At 41.2% G+C, this 13,313-nt stretch overlaps 1 protein-coding gene across 1 annotated transcript in view; it reads left to right on the forward strand.

Annotated features, from left to right (window-relative positions):
• ARSK (arylsulfatase family member K) overlaps positions 1-12,978 on the forward strand; it is a 194,188-nt gene extending 181,210 nt beyond the window's left edge. The window contains exon 8 of the mRNA XM_077289375.1: positions 9,034-12,978. Coding sequence (XP_077145490.1) covers positions 9,034-9,302 — 269 coding nt within the window. The 3' untranslated portion in view covers positions 9,303-12,978. The remainder of the gene's footprint in view (positions 1-9,033) is intronic.
• The last annotated feature ends 335 nt before the right edge of the window (positions 12,979-13,313 follow it).

Consider the following 13,313-nt stretch of genomic DNA (forward strand, 5'->3'; position numbering starts at 1 on the left):
ATTTTACCACTAACATGAAGTACAATATGTCTCAAGAAAACATTGTCAGAATCACCTGAATCCATGCAAGCATTCCCATGTTATAACCTCATAAAGGGACAGTGGTCAGAATTGTAAAAATTGGCCCGGTCATTAACGTGCAAACCACCCTTGGGGGTAAAGGGGTTAATGACAGTTTGTATGTACTTCATATTAGTGGTAAATTGTGTTCAATATTTTTTGCATTTATTTATGAAAATTAGAATATTTTGCAATTTTCAAACTTTAAATTCTTATGCCCGTAAACCAAATAGTTACACCACATAAATAGATAATAAATAACATTTACCACTTGTATTCATCATCATTTTTAAACACTTTTTTTTTTGCTAGGAGGTTAAAAGGGTTAAAAGTTTATCCGCAATTTCCCATTTTTCCAGCAAAAAATATACAAAACAAATTTTTAGGGACCACATCCCTTTTGAAGTGACTTTGAGGGCACTATGTGACAGACAAGACCCAAAAGTGACACTATTTTAAAACTACACCCCTCAGAGTGCTGTGACAAAGTCACTGGTAGAGTACTGGAGGGGAGATATGTGTGACTACGCTTAATGGCATCAGTGATGTAATACCTAAAGTAATTTCCTATAGCACTCTACGTGCTGTGAGGTTTAAGTAAAGTCACATAATGGTCTGGTTTTATGTGAACATTCATAGAGCGGGTGGGAGAATGTCCACCTTATCTCCACCTACAGAGCTGACAGGACTTGTGTGATGCCACAGTCACATGGGGGAAGAGTCACATGGTCTGGGGCTTAAATGGCTTGGCTTTAGAGGAGAACTTGGCTTCAGGAAGACTGGAGAGAGGATCCTCCAGTAGTTTTGTGGCTTGTGGAGGAAAGACTGAACCTCTGTTGCTCCAGAGTGGGATGTTACCCACAACGCATGGACTCTGATACATCATTTTGTTTTCTTAGTTGTTTTCCTGTTTTTGCCAAAAGGGCTTTGTTTACTTTTCACTTCTAATTGGTTTATGCTGCCTTATAATAAACCAATTGAAGACTTAAAGAGACAGTGTTCCTGTTTTTTTCTACCTCTGTGCACTGCCAAGTGAGTTGAACTACCACAGTGCTCAAAACCACATTCCAGAAGTTTATTAACCCTTTAGGGGCCTCGCCAGAATTTAAGCAATGTGTAAGGAAAAAATGAAAATGTAACTTTTTCCCACCAGAATATTGATTTAGCTCAAAATGTAGCATTTTCAAAAGGGTAACAGGAGAGAATGGACCATACAATTTGTTGTGCAGTTTCTCCTGGGTGCGCGAAAATCTCATATGTGGTGGAAAACTACTGTTTGGGTACACGGCAGGGCTTGGAAAGGAAAGTGCACCTTTCAACGTTTTAGAGTGCAAAATTAGCTGGAATACATAGCGGATACCAAGTAGTGTTTGCAGAACACCGGATGTGCCTAAACAGTTGAAACTTCCCCCACAAGTGACCCCATTATGGAAACTACACCCCTCAAAAAACTTATCTGGAGGTTAGGTGAGCATCTTGAACCCACAGGTGCTTCACAGAATGTTATAACCTTGGGCTGTGAAAATAAAATATCCCATTTTTCCCACAAAAATGTTGGTTTTGCCTCAAATTATTCATTTTTACAAGAGTAAAAGGAGAAAATGGATCAAACAATTTGTTGTGCAATTTATCCTGAGTACAGAGGTATCTCATGTGGTGGAAAACTACTGTATGGCCACACGGCAGGGCAAAGGAAGGAGATCCAATTGAAATCTGAAGCGCAATTTTGGATGGAATAGATTGCGGATGCCTTGTCACATTTGACAAGCCGTGACATGCCAAAACGGCAGAAATCCTCACAACTGACCCCATATTAGAAATTACACCTCAAGTGAAATTCATCTAGTGGTTAAGTGAGCATCTTCAACCTTCAGGCCATTCGCAGAATTGTGTAACATTAGGCTGAGTAAGTGGAAGATTACCATTTTTTCCACTAAAATGTTGCTTTTTTGGTAATTGATTAAATTTGATTATCTCTGCTATCGTGGGAACACCCTTCACCTGGAATCTCCACCCTCATTAAGTAAATTTATTAGTCATATAACAAGTAGCATCATATAAAGTACAGTGTCCTCTGGGCCAGCATTGGAGGGAGCAGGTTGGACAATTGTCCAGGGCACCCACTCCCTAGGGGGCTCCCAGCGTCTACAGCAATGACTACACTTATAGCAGCTTTATCACTTGCAATGTGGAGACTGCTTCAGGACCTTTAGTGACATCACGATCATATGACCAGTCATGTGACCATTAGTGATGGGCAGTCCGGTTCTTTTTGGTTATCCAGCTCTCATGGCTCCGCTCACCAAAAAGAGCCAGCTCTATTTGGATCCTAAATGGATCCCTATTGAATACATGTTCAGGAGTCCGAAACTCCGCCCGCCAACCACAGAAACTCCACCCACTTCATTGGAACAATTAAATTGATGAGTGGGTGGAGTTTTGCTCAGGTGGGAGGAGTTACGCCTGCTGAAGTCCTGGCTTTTACGCCCAGTGAAAGTGATTCAGCTCACATTGTTCACAGCACGGAGCCATCTCTTTGTGTCAGATCGTTTGCAAACAACACATCACTAGTGACTATGGCTTTACCACGGGTCCTGGACTCTGTGGAAGTTTGAAGATCTAAAAAGAAGATGGACTGGTGGAAAGTAGTGATGAGGGAATATACTCGTTGCTCAGGTGGTCTCCGAGTATTTGTGACTGCTCGGAGATTTAGTTTTGGTTGTAGCAGCTGCATGATTTACAGCTACTAGCAAGCCTGAGTACATGTGGGGGTTGCCTGGTTGCTAGGGAATTCCCACATGTAATCAAGTTGTCTAGTAGCTGCAAATCATGCAGCTGCGGGAAGAAAAACTAAATCTCCGAGCAGTCACAAATACTCGGAGATCACCGGAGCAACGAGTATACTCGCTCATCACTAGTGGAAAGTCCTCTATTGTCTGTGTATGTATATATGTGTCTCTGTCTTTCTTTGTATCTATCTGTGTGTTAGTCTGTGTGAGTGGTGGAGCCTAGAATATATGGGCTCCTGGCAAGGTTGGACTGGCACACTGGAGGATCGGAGGATGGGCCAAGGCACTGACATCTATTGGCACAGGCAACATAAGTCGCATGTGCCAAAGATGCGAATACTGACCCCTCTTCCAGTTGTTTAACTGGGAGGAGCAGTGACATGAAAAGCTACTCTGCACAGTACCACTTCTCCTGTCCTGTATACTGGGTGTAATTCTCAGTATTTGTATTAAGGCCACATTCACACTAGCAGTATCTGGTCAGTATTTTACATCAGTATTTGTAAGCCAAAACAAGGAGTGAACAATCAGAGGAAAAGTATAATAGAAACACGTCACCACTTCTGCATTTATCACCCACTCCTGGTTTTGGCTTACAAATACTGATGTAAAATACTGAACTTGTGAACATTGCCTTATTCTGTATATATACACTTTTCCTGTCTTGTTGTCGGAAAGGTTGCATTGCACTTCTGGATTGCCATTATTGGTTTGTTTTTTATATTCCTATGGCTAATCAAAAATAAATCATGGAAAACCTGTTTAACCACTTCATGACTGGAGGTATTTTCGTTCTTGCATTTTTGTTTTTTTACTCCCCTTCTTCCCAGAGCTATAACTTTTTTATTTTTCTGTCAATATGGCCAGGTGAGGGCTTGTTTTTTGCTGGACGAGTTGTACTTTTGAACAATACTACAACAACACATGGTTTTCACATACCATATACTGGAAAATGGGGAAAAAATTCCAAGTGCGGTAAAATTGCAAAAAAAAAGTGCAATCCAACAGTTGTTATTTGTTTTGCTGTTTTACTATGTTCACTAAATGCTAAAACTGACCTGCCATTCTGATTCTCCAGGCCATTACGAGTCCATAGACACTAAAAATGTCTAGGTTCTTTTTTTATCTAAGTGGTGAAAAAAAATTAAAAACTTTGTTAAAGAAAAAAAATTGTGCCATTTTCCGATACCCATAGCATGTCCATTTTTCGTGATCTCGAGTTGGGTGAGAGCCTATTTTTTGCGCTTCGAGCTGACATTTGTAATTAAACCAATTTGGTACAGGTACGATCTTTTGTTTGCCCATTATTGCATTTTAATGCAATGTCGTGCCGACCCAAAAAATGTAATTCTGGAGTGTTTAATTTTGTTCTCGCTATGCTGTTTAGCGATCAGGTTAATCCTTTTTTTATCTTGATAGATCGCGCGATTATGAACGCGGTGATACCAAATATGTGTATGTTTGAATTTGTTTTATTGGTTTATTTTGAATGTGGTGAAAGGTGATTTGAACTTTTATATATACACCATGTTCCAAATTATTATGCAAATTACATTTTTCTTGGATTTTCCTAAATGGTCGGTGCAAATGACAGTCAGTCTAATAAAAGTCATCACCCGTTAGAGTATGCATAAAATTTTATTGAAGAAACCTCCCAATGATAACAGTATAATCTCCAAAATTAATAAAAACTCAAAATGCACTGTTCCAAATTATTAGGCATAGTAGAATTTCTAAACATTTGATATGTTTTAAAGAACTGAAAATGCTCATTTGTTGAATTTGCAGCATTAGGAGGTCACATTCACTGAACAAAAAAGATATTTAACTCCAAAACATCCTAACAGGCCAAGTTACATGTTAACATAGGAACCGTTCTTTGATATCACCTTCACAATTCTTGCATCCATTGAACTTGTGACTTTTTGTAGAGTTTCTGCTTGTATTTCTTTGCATGAAGTCAGAATAGCCTCCCAGAGCTGCTGTTTTGATGTGAACTGCCTCCCACCCTCATAGATCTTTTGCTTGATGATACTCCAAAGGTTCTCTATAGGGTTGAGGTCAGGGGAAGATGGTAGCCACACCATGAGTTTATCTTCTGTTATGCCCATAGCAGCCAATGACTGAGAGGTATTCTGTGCAGCATGAGATGGTGCATTGTCATGCATGAGGATGATTTTGCTCCTGAAGGCACGTTTCTGCTTTTTATACCATGGAAGAAAGTTCTCAGTCAGAAACGCTATATACTTTGCAGAGGTCATTTTCACACCTTCAGGAACCTTAAAGGGCCCTACCAGCTGTTTCCCCATGATTCTGGCCCAAAACATGACACCTCCTTGCTGATGTCGCAGCCTTGTTGGGACATGGTGGCCATCCACCAACCATCCACTACTCCATCCATCTGGACCATCCAGGGTTGCTTGGCGCTCATCAGTAAACAAGACTGTTTGAAAATTAGTCTTCATGTATGTCTGGGTCCACTGCAACAATTTCTGCTTGTGAACACTGTTTAGGGGTGGCCGAATAGTAGGTTTATGAACCAAAGCAAGTCTTTGAAGGATCCTACTCCTTGAGGTTCGAGGGACTCCAGAGGCACCAGCAGCTTCAAAGTAGCCACCTTTTGCTTTGATGACTGCTTTGCACACTCTTGGCATTCTCTTGATGAGCTTCAAGAGGTAGTCACCGGGAATGGTTTTCAATTCATAGGTGTGTCCTGTCAGGTTTAATTTCTTGCCTTATAAATGGGGTTCGGACCATCAGTTGTGTTGTGCAGAAGTCTGGTGGATACACAGCTGATAGTCCTACTGAATAGACTGTTAGAATTTGTTTTTTGGCAAGAAAAAAGCAGCTAAGTAAAGGAAAACGAGTGGCCATCATTACTTTAAGAAATGAAGGTCAGTCAGTTCGAAAAATTGGGAAAACTTTGAAAGTGTCCCCAAGTGCAGTGGCAAAAACTATCAAGTGCTACAAAGAAACTGGCTCACATGAGGACCGCCCCAGGAAAGGAAGACCAAGAGTCACACCTGCTTCTGAGGATAAGTTTATCCGAGTCACCAGCCTCAGAAATCGCAGGTTAACAGCAGCTCAGATTAGAGACTAGGTCAATGCCACACAGAGTTCTAGCAGCAGACACAACTCTACAACAACTGTTAAGAGGAGACTTTGTGTGGCAGGCCTTCATGGTAAAATAGCTGCTAGGAAACCACTGCTAAGGACAGGCAACAAGCAGAGAGACTTGTTTGGGCTAAAGAACACAAGGAATGGACATTAGACCAGTGGAAATCTGTGCTTTGGTCTGATGAGTCCAAATTTGAGATCTTTGGTTCCAACCACCATGTCTTTCTGCGACGCAGAAAAGGTGAACGGATGGACTCTACATGCCTGGTTCCCACCGTGAAGCAAGGAGGAGGAGGTGTGATGGTGTGGGGGTGCTTTGCTGGTGATACTGTTGGGGATTTATTCAAAATTGAAGGCGTACTGAACCAGCATGGCTGCCACAGCATCTTGCAGCGGCATGCTATTCCATCCGGTTTGTGTTTAGTTGGACCATCATTTATTTTTCAACAGGACAATGACCCCAAACACACCTCCAGGCTGTGTAAGGCTATTTGACCAAGAAGGAGAGTGATGGGGTGCTATGCCCGATGACCTGGCCTCCACAGTCACCAGACCTGAACCCAATCAAGATGGTTTGGGGTTAGCTGGACCACAGAGTGAAGGTAAAAGGGCCAACAAGTGCTAAGCATCTCTGGGAACTCCTTCAAGATTGTTGGAAGACCAGTCCCGGTGACTACCACTTAAAGCTCATCAAGAGAATGCCAAGAGTATGCAAAGCAGTCATCAAAGCAAAAGGTGGCTACTTTGAAGAACCTAGAATATAAGACATATTTTCAGTTGTTTCACACTTTTTTGTTAAGTATATAATTCCACATGTGTTAATTCATAGTTTTGATGCCTTCAGTGTGAATGTACAATTTTCATAGTCATGAAAATACAGATAAATCTTTAAATGAGAAGGTGTGTCCAAACTTTTGGTCTGTACTGTACTTACAAGCTGAACTTAAAATATAATTTAAATGCTCCAGAATCCAACCCATATTTAGTTTATAAATAGTCAATGGCATTTGTAGCAAGTGATAACATAAATGATATTTTATGTATGGCAATTAATGTAAGGTTTTATTTGAAAAATACTTTGAAAGGTTTCCTAAAACTGTCTAATTTTTAGACAGTGGAAACTTAGACCTGGCATTCTAAAAGGTTTTTTGGATTCAAAAATCCTCTGGTCTCTGGCTGGAGTCATTCAAATAGCCTAATTGCTTTGAGCTGCTCGTGCCATCAACTCGGGCACAGAAGCACAGAAGCTGATCTCAGCAGTTGCAGTGCTATCGATGTGATGTCAGTACTGCAGACAACAACAGACACTGTAAACTGTAGCAGAGATTTAAAAAAAAAAACTGCAGGTGGGAAACAAGTTTACCAAAATCGTAAAAAACCCTTTAACACGTGTCATATTTATCATGCAGGCTCATCCTTGGTTATAAATTTGGTTCATACTTAGACTGTTGCTTTGAAGTGCATCACCTGATAAAATAAATAAATAAAAAGCAAGACCTCATATGGTTATGTGGACGATAAAATAAAAAAACTTATGGCTCTTGGAAGAAGGGGAAAATAAAAACAAAAACAAAAAAATGGAAAGCGGCTGAGTGTCACGCCAACCTAGGAGAGCTGAAGGTAGAAGATCGTTACGTATTGTGAATCGCAGATCTTCCATTTAGCCTGTGTATTTGGATCCTATATTAAAAGAATTTGGTTTTCTTTGGTGCTGATGATGTTAGCGACTCTTTCTATGCTGGTCAGAGACATGCAGCTCCATTTCAGCTGCTTTTGATCTGGTTGTTAACTCTTGCTATAAAATCTAGCCAGACCTGCTCCATCCTGACAGTGAAAGCTCTGCTTCCTAGCTTTTTGTAGAAGTTGTGCTGTATAGGAGTTTGTTATTGCTATTGGAAATTCATCCTCCTGTGCTGTTTGCTTATGCTAAGTGTTTTGGAGAGGAGGTGTTCTGTTGTATGTGTGTGTTTATCTCCTGGTCCTTGTTTCACATTTAGTTTACTCCTCCCTGTCACTATCTTCCTCCCTATTGTTGGTTGGTACTTTTGTAGAGGGTTTCTGTTATCCCTGTTTTGTGTTATGTTTCTTGTTCACATTACATTTCTGTCCCAGTCTCTATGGGGTGGGGGAGGGGACAGACCAGGGATTAACGAGCATAGTGAGGTCGGAGACACGGGCCTCTCTACCTACTAGAGTACCTCCAGGACAGGGCTAGTAAGGATCCTGATTCCAGGGACAGTTTGAGGTCCCTCTAAGACCGTCACAGCAGGACACATCGCCTCAAGGAGTTAATTGTGGTAAAATTTTGGTGCGTAAAATTTTGGTAAGTATATTAAGCTGTACCCAGTTCTTGGAAAAGTCACATCTATTTTATCAAAGCTTTGGTAAATGTACTTTTAAGTATCTTTTCAAAATACATTCTCCTGCGCATGAACGTGAAAAATAATATCTTTGTCCATTTTATGACTTGTATCCTGCATTTTCATTAGGTTTCTCTCTGCAGGCTTTATCTTTTAATTTGCTATTTGTTTTTTTAACTGTTGGGAAGAGACTTGCTGCTAAGATCTCTCCCATACAAATAAAAATGGATTTATGCTTTTCATTACAGTTTTAGCACACAGAGAGAAGCAGCATGAGAATGGAGGAAATTATACTCCAGTATTTAGCAGTGTAAATGTGAATCCAGCTATGGGGTGAGGTAAATGACTTATTAGAAAGCTCACCTCCTCTTTTCATGTTTCCCTCTGCCTGTTTTCACACTGTGCTACCCACTCCTCCTCCCAGTCCCTTCTACATAGAATATAATAGTAGCTGTGACCTGACAACTCGCTGTTCTGGCTGCTGTTTGTTTCTTGTTGAACATCAGTGAGTAGGGCTGTTTATTTCAGAGTGAATGATGAGCTCAGGAAGCAAGGGAAAGGAAAAATTATAAGTGGTGAAAGAAGCAGAATTTTCCGATAATATATATATTGCAAAGCTTTTTATATTCACCTATTCTATTGATTTATGCAAAGATTGTTGAAAGTAATTATTTTTATTAACCTCCCTTATTCCAATGCATTTTCAGATCTCGTAAAGGACCCAGATGAGTTGAACAACGTTGCAGCACAGTATACACAGATTGTCTGTTCTATGGAGAAGAAACTTCGCTCGATTTTGGACTATAAGGAAGTCTCTGCTGCGGTGCACCAATACAATAAGCAATCATTTGCCAGCTGGAAGGAAAGTGTGGAAAGGAATTACACAAATGTAATTTCTAACCTGCGTTGGCATTTGGATTGGAGCTTGAGACCTAAGGACTATGAACTGGCAATAGACAGGTGGCTAAAAAATTGAAACAATGCAATTCCCAAAACTGATTAAGAATCTCACAAATTATTTCGCACAAAGAGAAATGAGCGTTAAACAAACATTCTTGTGTTGTAATAATAAGGCAGGTTTCACACATCCTGATATTTCCGGTACTGGAAAAAAACGATACTTGAGAGATACTTGAGTCTCCATGTTTATAATACTTGCGGCAATCAGCACAAGAAGGGAAGAATGATGAGAGTTGTATTCAAGTGATAACAATGACAGCAGGTGGTGGCTGATGGGACTATCACTCCCATCACCCTATGCCTGCTGCCGCTTAATAACAGTGACAGCAGGAGTGGCTGATGGGAGTATTCCTCACCTGCCACCTGCGCTATAAATAAATGCAAAATAAAAAAACCGTTGTGGGTTCCCCTGTATTTTCTATAACCAGCCAGGCAAAACTAACAGCTACCCTCAGCTGTCAGCTTCAGCAAGGCTGGTTATCAAGAATAGAGGGGTCTCCACGCCGTATTTTTTAATTATAGATGTTGACCCCCTGCAGCCTAAAAATAGTAACCCACAGCTGCACAGAAAAGGGGCACATCTATTAGATGTGACAATTCTGGTGCTTTGCCCAGCTCTTTCCACTTGTCCTGTAGTGGTGTCAAGTGGGGTTCATATTTGTTGAGTTGATTTCACCTTTGCATTGTCAGGTGACGGATCCATGTTCCAACCACATGGATAGAGACAAACACCTTGGTCGCCTCAGAAAGACCTTTTTGAATCAGGGCTACCATACAAGAACAATTCAAAATCAAATTACAAGAGCCACCAGAATATCAAGGAATCATCTCCTACATTACAAAGCTAAAGAAGAAAATAACCAGGTACCTCTAGTAGTTACCTACAATCCAAATCTGGAGGTGCTAAGGGGAGCTGCACGGAAATTACAACCTTTACTATAAATAGATGCCCGATTACAATCCATTTTTCCAGACCCCCCCACTACTGTGTTTTAGGCAGCCCCCATATCTAAGAAGCATCATTGTCAGAAGCTCCCATTCCTCTCCAACATCTACAGGAACCTTTCCTTGCAACCAGAAAAAATGTAAAACCTGTCCATTTATAATGGCCAAGGACAAGATAAAGTTCTCCAACTCACATCAGGACTACAAGATACCAGGTACTTCATCTGCATCACATCTAATGTGTTGTACCTAATTATGTGTACTAAATGTCCAACTGGGCGTCTGTATGTAGGGGAGACAGAGCAAAAGCTTAGAACAAGTATGAATTTTCATCACCACACAATAAGAGAAAAAAAGAATGGATCCACCTGTGGCCAAATATTTTTGTATCCCTGATCATAGCACCACGGACATGAAATTACTGGTATTAACCCCTTAACGTCCAATGATGGGCAGTGTCCATCATTGGACACCTCCCCCTGTTTGGTGCTGGCGCCGGTGATGAGCCCACACCATTTCCAGCACATGACAGCTGATCTGTGCCCCTAACAGCCGTGGGTGGAATCGTGATCTACCCGCGGCTGTTAACATGTTAAATGCCACTGTCAAACTCTGACAGTGGCATTTAACATGCATGAGCAGGAAGAATGTCATTACCTCCTCCCATTGGCGCCCGGGTGACATGAATGCAGGTCGCCGTTGGGTTGACATGACAACCTGGGGTCATCAGGAGACCCCTGTGGTTGTCATAGCAGGATAGCTATAAGCGCGCCCAGTGGACGGCGTTCATAGCAAGTGAGCACTTCTGCTACATATAGCAGGGCCTCAGCCCTGCTCTATGTGGCACAAGTGATCGGATTTTCACAGCTTCTAGTCTCCCATGGGGACTATTAAAGCAAGTAGAAAAAAAAGTTTTTAAAAATATTAAAAAAATTTAAAAACTCTAAAAGTTCAAATCACCCCCCTTTCGCCCCATTCAAAATAAAACAATAAAAAAAATCAAATATACACATATTTGGTATTGATACGTTCAGAATTGCCCGATCAATATATAAAAATAATTAATCCAATCGGTAAGAAGCGTAGGGAAAAAAAGAATTGAAACGCCAGAATTACATTTTTTTGGTCATCATTGCAACATTGCAATAAAATGCAATAACAGGCGATCAAAAGATCGTATGAACACCAAAATGGTATCAATAAAAATGTCAAATCGGCGTGCAAAAAATAAACCCTCTCCCGACCCCAATTCCTGAAAAAAGGAAGTTTTTGCAAACTTTGGAAATTTTTTCACCACTTAAATAAAAAAGAAACTAGACATGTTTGATGTCTGTGAACTTGTAATGACCTGGAGAATCATAATGGCAGGTCAGTTTTAGCATTTAGTGAACATGGTAAAAAAAATACAAAAACAATTGTGGAATTGCACTTTTTTTTTACAATTTCACTTCATTTGGAATTAGTTTTCCAGTAAATGATATGGTAAAATCAATGGTGCCATTCAAAAATACAACTCATTCTGCAAATAAAAAGCCCTCACATGGGCATATTGATGGAAAAATAAAAAGTTATGGCTGTGGGATGAAGGGGAGCAAAAAATGGAAACACAAAAATGGAAATATCCCTGGTCCTTAAGGGGGTAACTTCAAATCTCAGAGAGACAGAAGAGTCTGGGAGTATAAACTCAACTCATGACAATCTTTGACAAACTCAGTGCAGGAATGAATGTGTGGCATGGATTTATGTCTTTTTAAGTCAATTAAGGAATTTACTCCTCAGACCTCGTGGGATGCATCACAACACAGAACCAGACCTCAATCAAAGGACAATAAAACTGTAACACTCCTTATCTATAAACTGTTCCCATATTTATGGCCACAACTGTTTATCCCTCTCCCTAAATGATAGTTCTGCTTCATGTCACTTGCATTATTCCTGTTCTGTGTTGTGTGTTATGATCCTGGTGGTAGGATCTCAAACTGACCTGGCACATATACCCTGAATATATAGGACAAGTTCTGGGGATGTGGAAGCTATACTGACCGCAATCCTGATCCTATCCAAACACACTAAAGGCAGCTGTGGAGCGTTACCTGAAAACCTAGACGCCTCGTCACAGCCTGAGAAACTGACTACCCCTAGAGAGAAAGCAAAGACCTCACTTGCCTCAGAGAAATATCCCCAAAGTTTTAGATAGCCCCCCACAAATAATAACGGTGAGTTAAGGGGAAAACACAAACGTAGAGATGAAACAGGTTTAGCAAATGAGGCCCGCTAATACTAGATAGGCAGATAAAGATAGGTGTCTGTGCGGTCAGTACAAAAACTATCAAAAGTAAACCACGCAGAGAATACAAGAACCCCCACACCGACTCACGATGTGAGGGGCGCACTCTGCACCCCAGAACTAACCAGCAAGCAAAAAATCACATGAAAGCAAGCTGGGCTGAACTCATCATATAATGAGAAACGTTTTCAAGGAAACAATGAGAAACTGAACAAGCAAACTTAGCTTCTCATAGCAGGAGAATGGCCACAAGGAATATTCAGGAGAGCACAGGATCAGGACTGAATACACCGACAGCAGGCGACAAGTGAAGGTCCAGGTGAGTTAAATAGGCCCAGCCTAGCAGGAGATGAAACAGCTGAGCCCAGCCATATCGCTAAAGGCCACCAGAGGGAGCCCAAGAACAAACTCACACAGTACCACTCATGACCACAGGAGGGAGCCTGAGAACGGAATTCACAACAGTACCCCCCCTTGAGGAGGGGTCACCGAACCCTCACCAGAGCTCCCAGGACGAGCCAAATGAAAGGCACGAACCAAATCGGCCGCATGGACATCGGAGGCGACATCCCAGGAATTATCCTCCTGACCATAACTCTTCCATTTCACTAAGTACTGAAGTCTCCGTCTCGAAATACGAGAATCCAAGATCTTCTCCACCACATATTCCAACTCCCCCTCGACCAAGACCGGAGCAGGAGGATCAACAGAAGGGATCACAGGCACCACATATCTCCGCAACAATGACCTATGGAACACATTATGAATGGCAAACGATGTTGGGAGGTCCAAACG

Source organism: Ranitomeya variabilis, chromosome 1, assembly GCF_051348905.1.
Source record: "Ranitomeya variabilis isolate aRanVar5 chromosome 1, aRanVar5.hap1, whole genome shotgun sequence".
NCBI lineage: Eukaryota > Metazoa > Chordata > Amphibia > Anura > Dendrobatidae > Ranitomeya > Ranitomeya variabilis.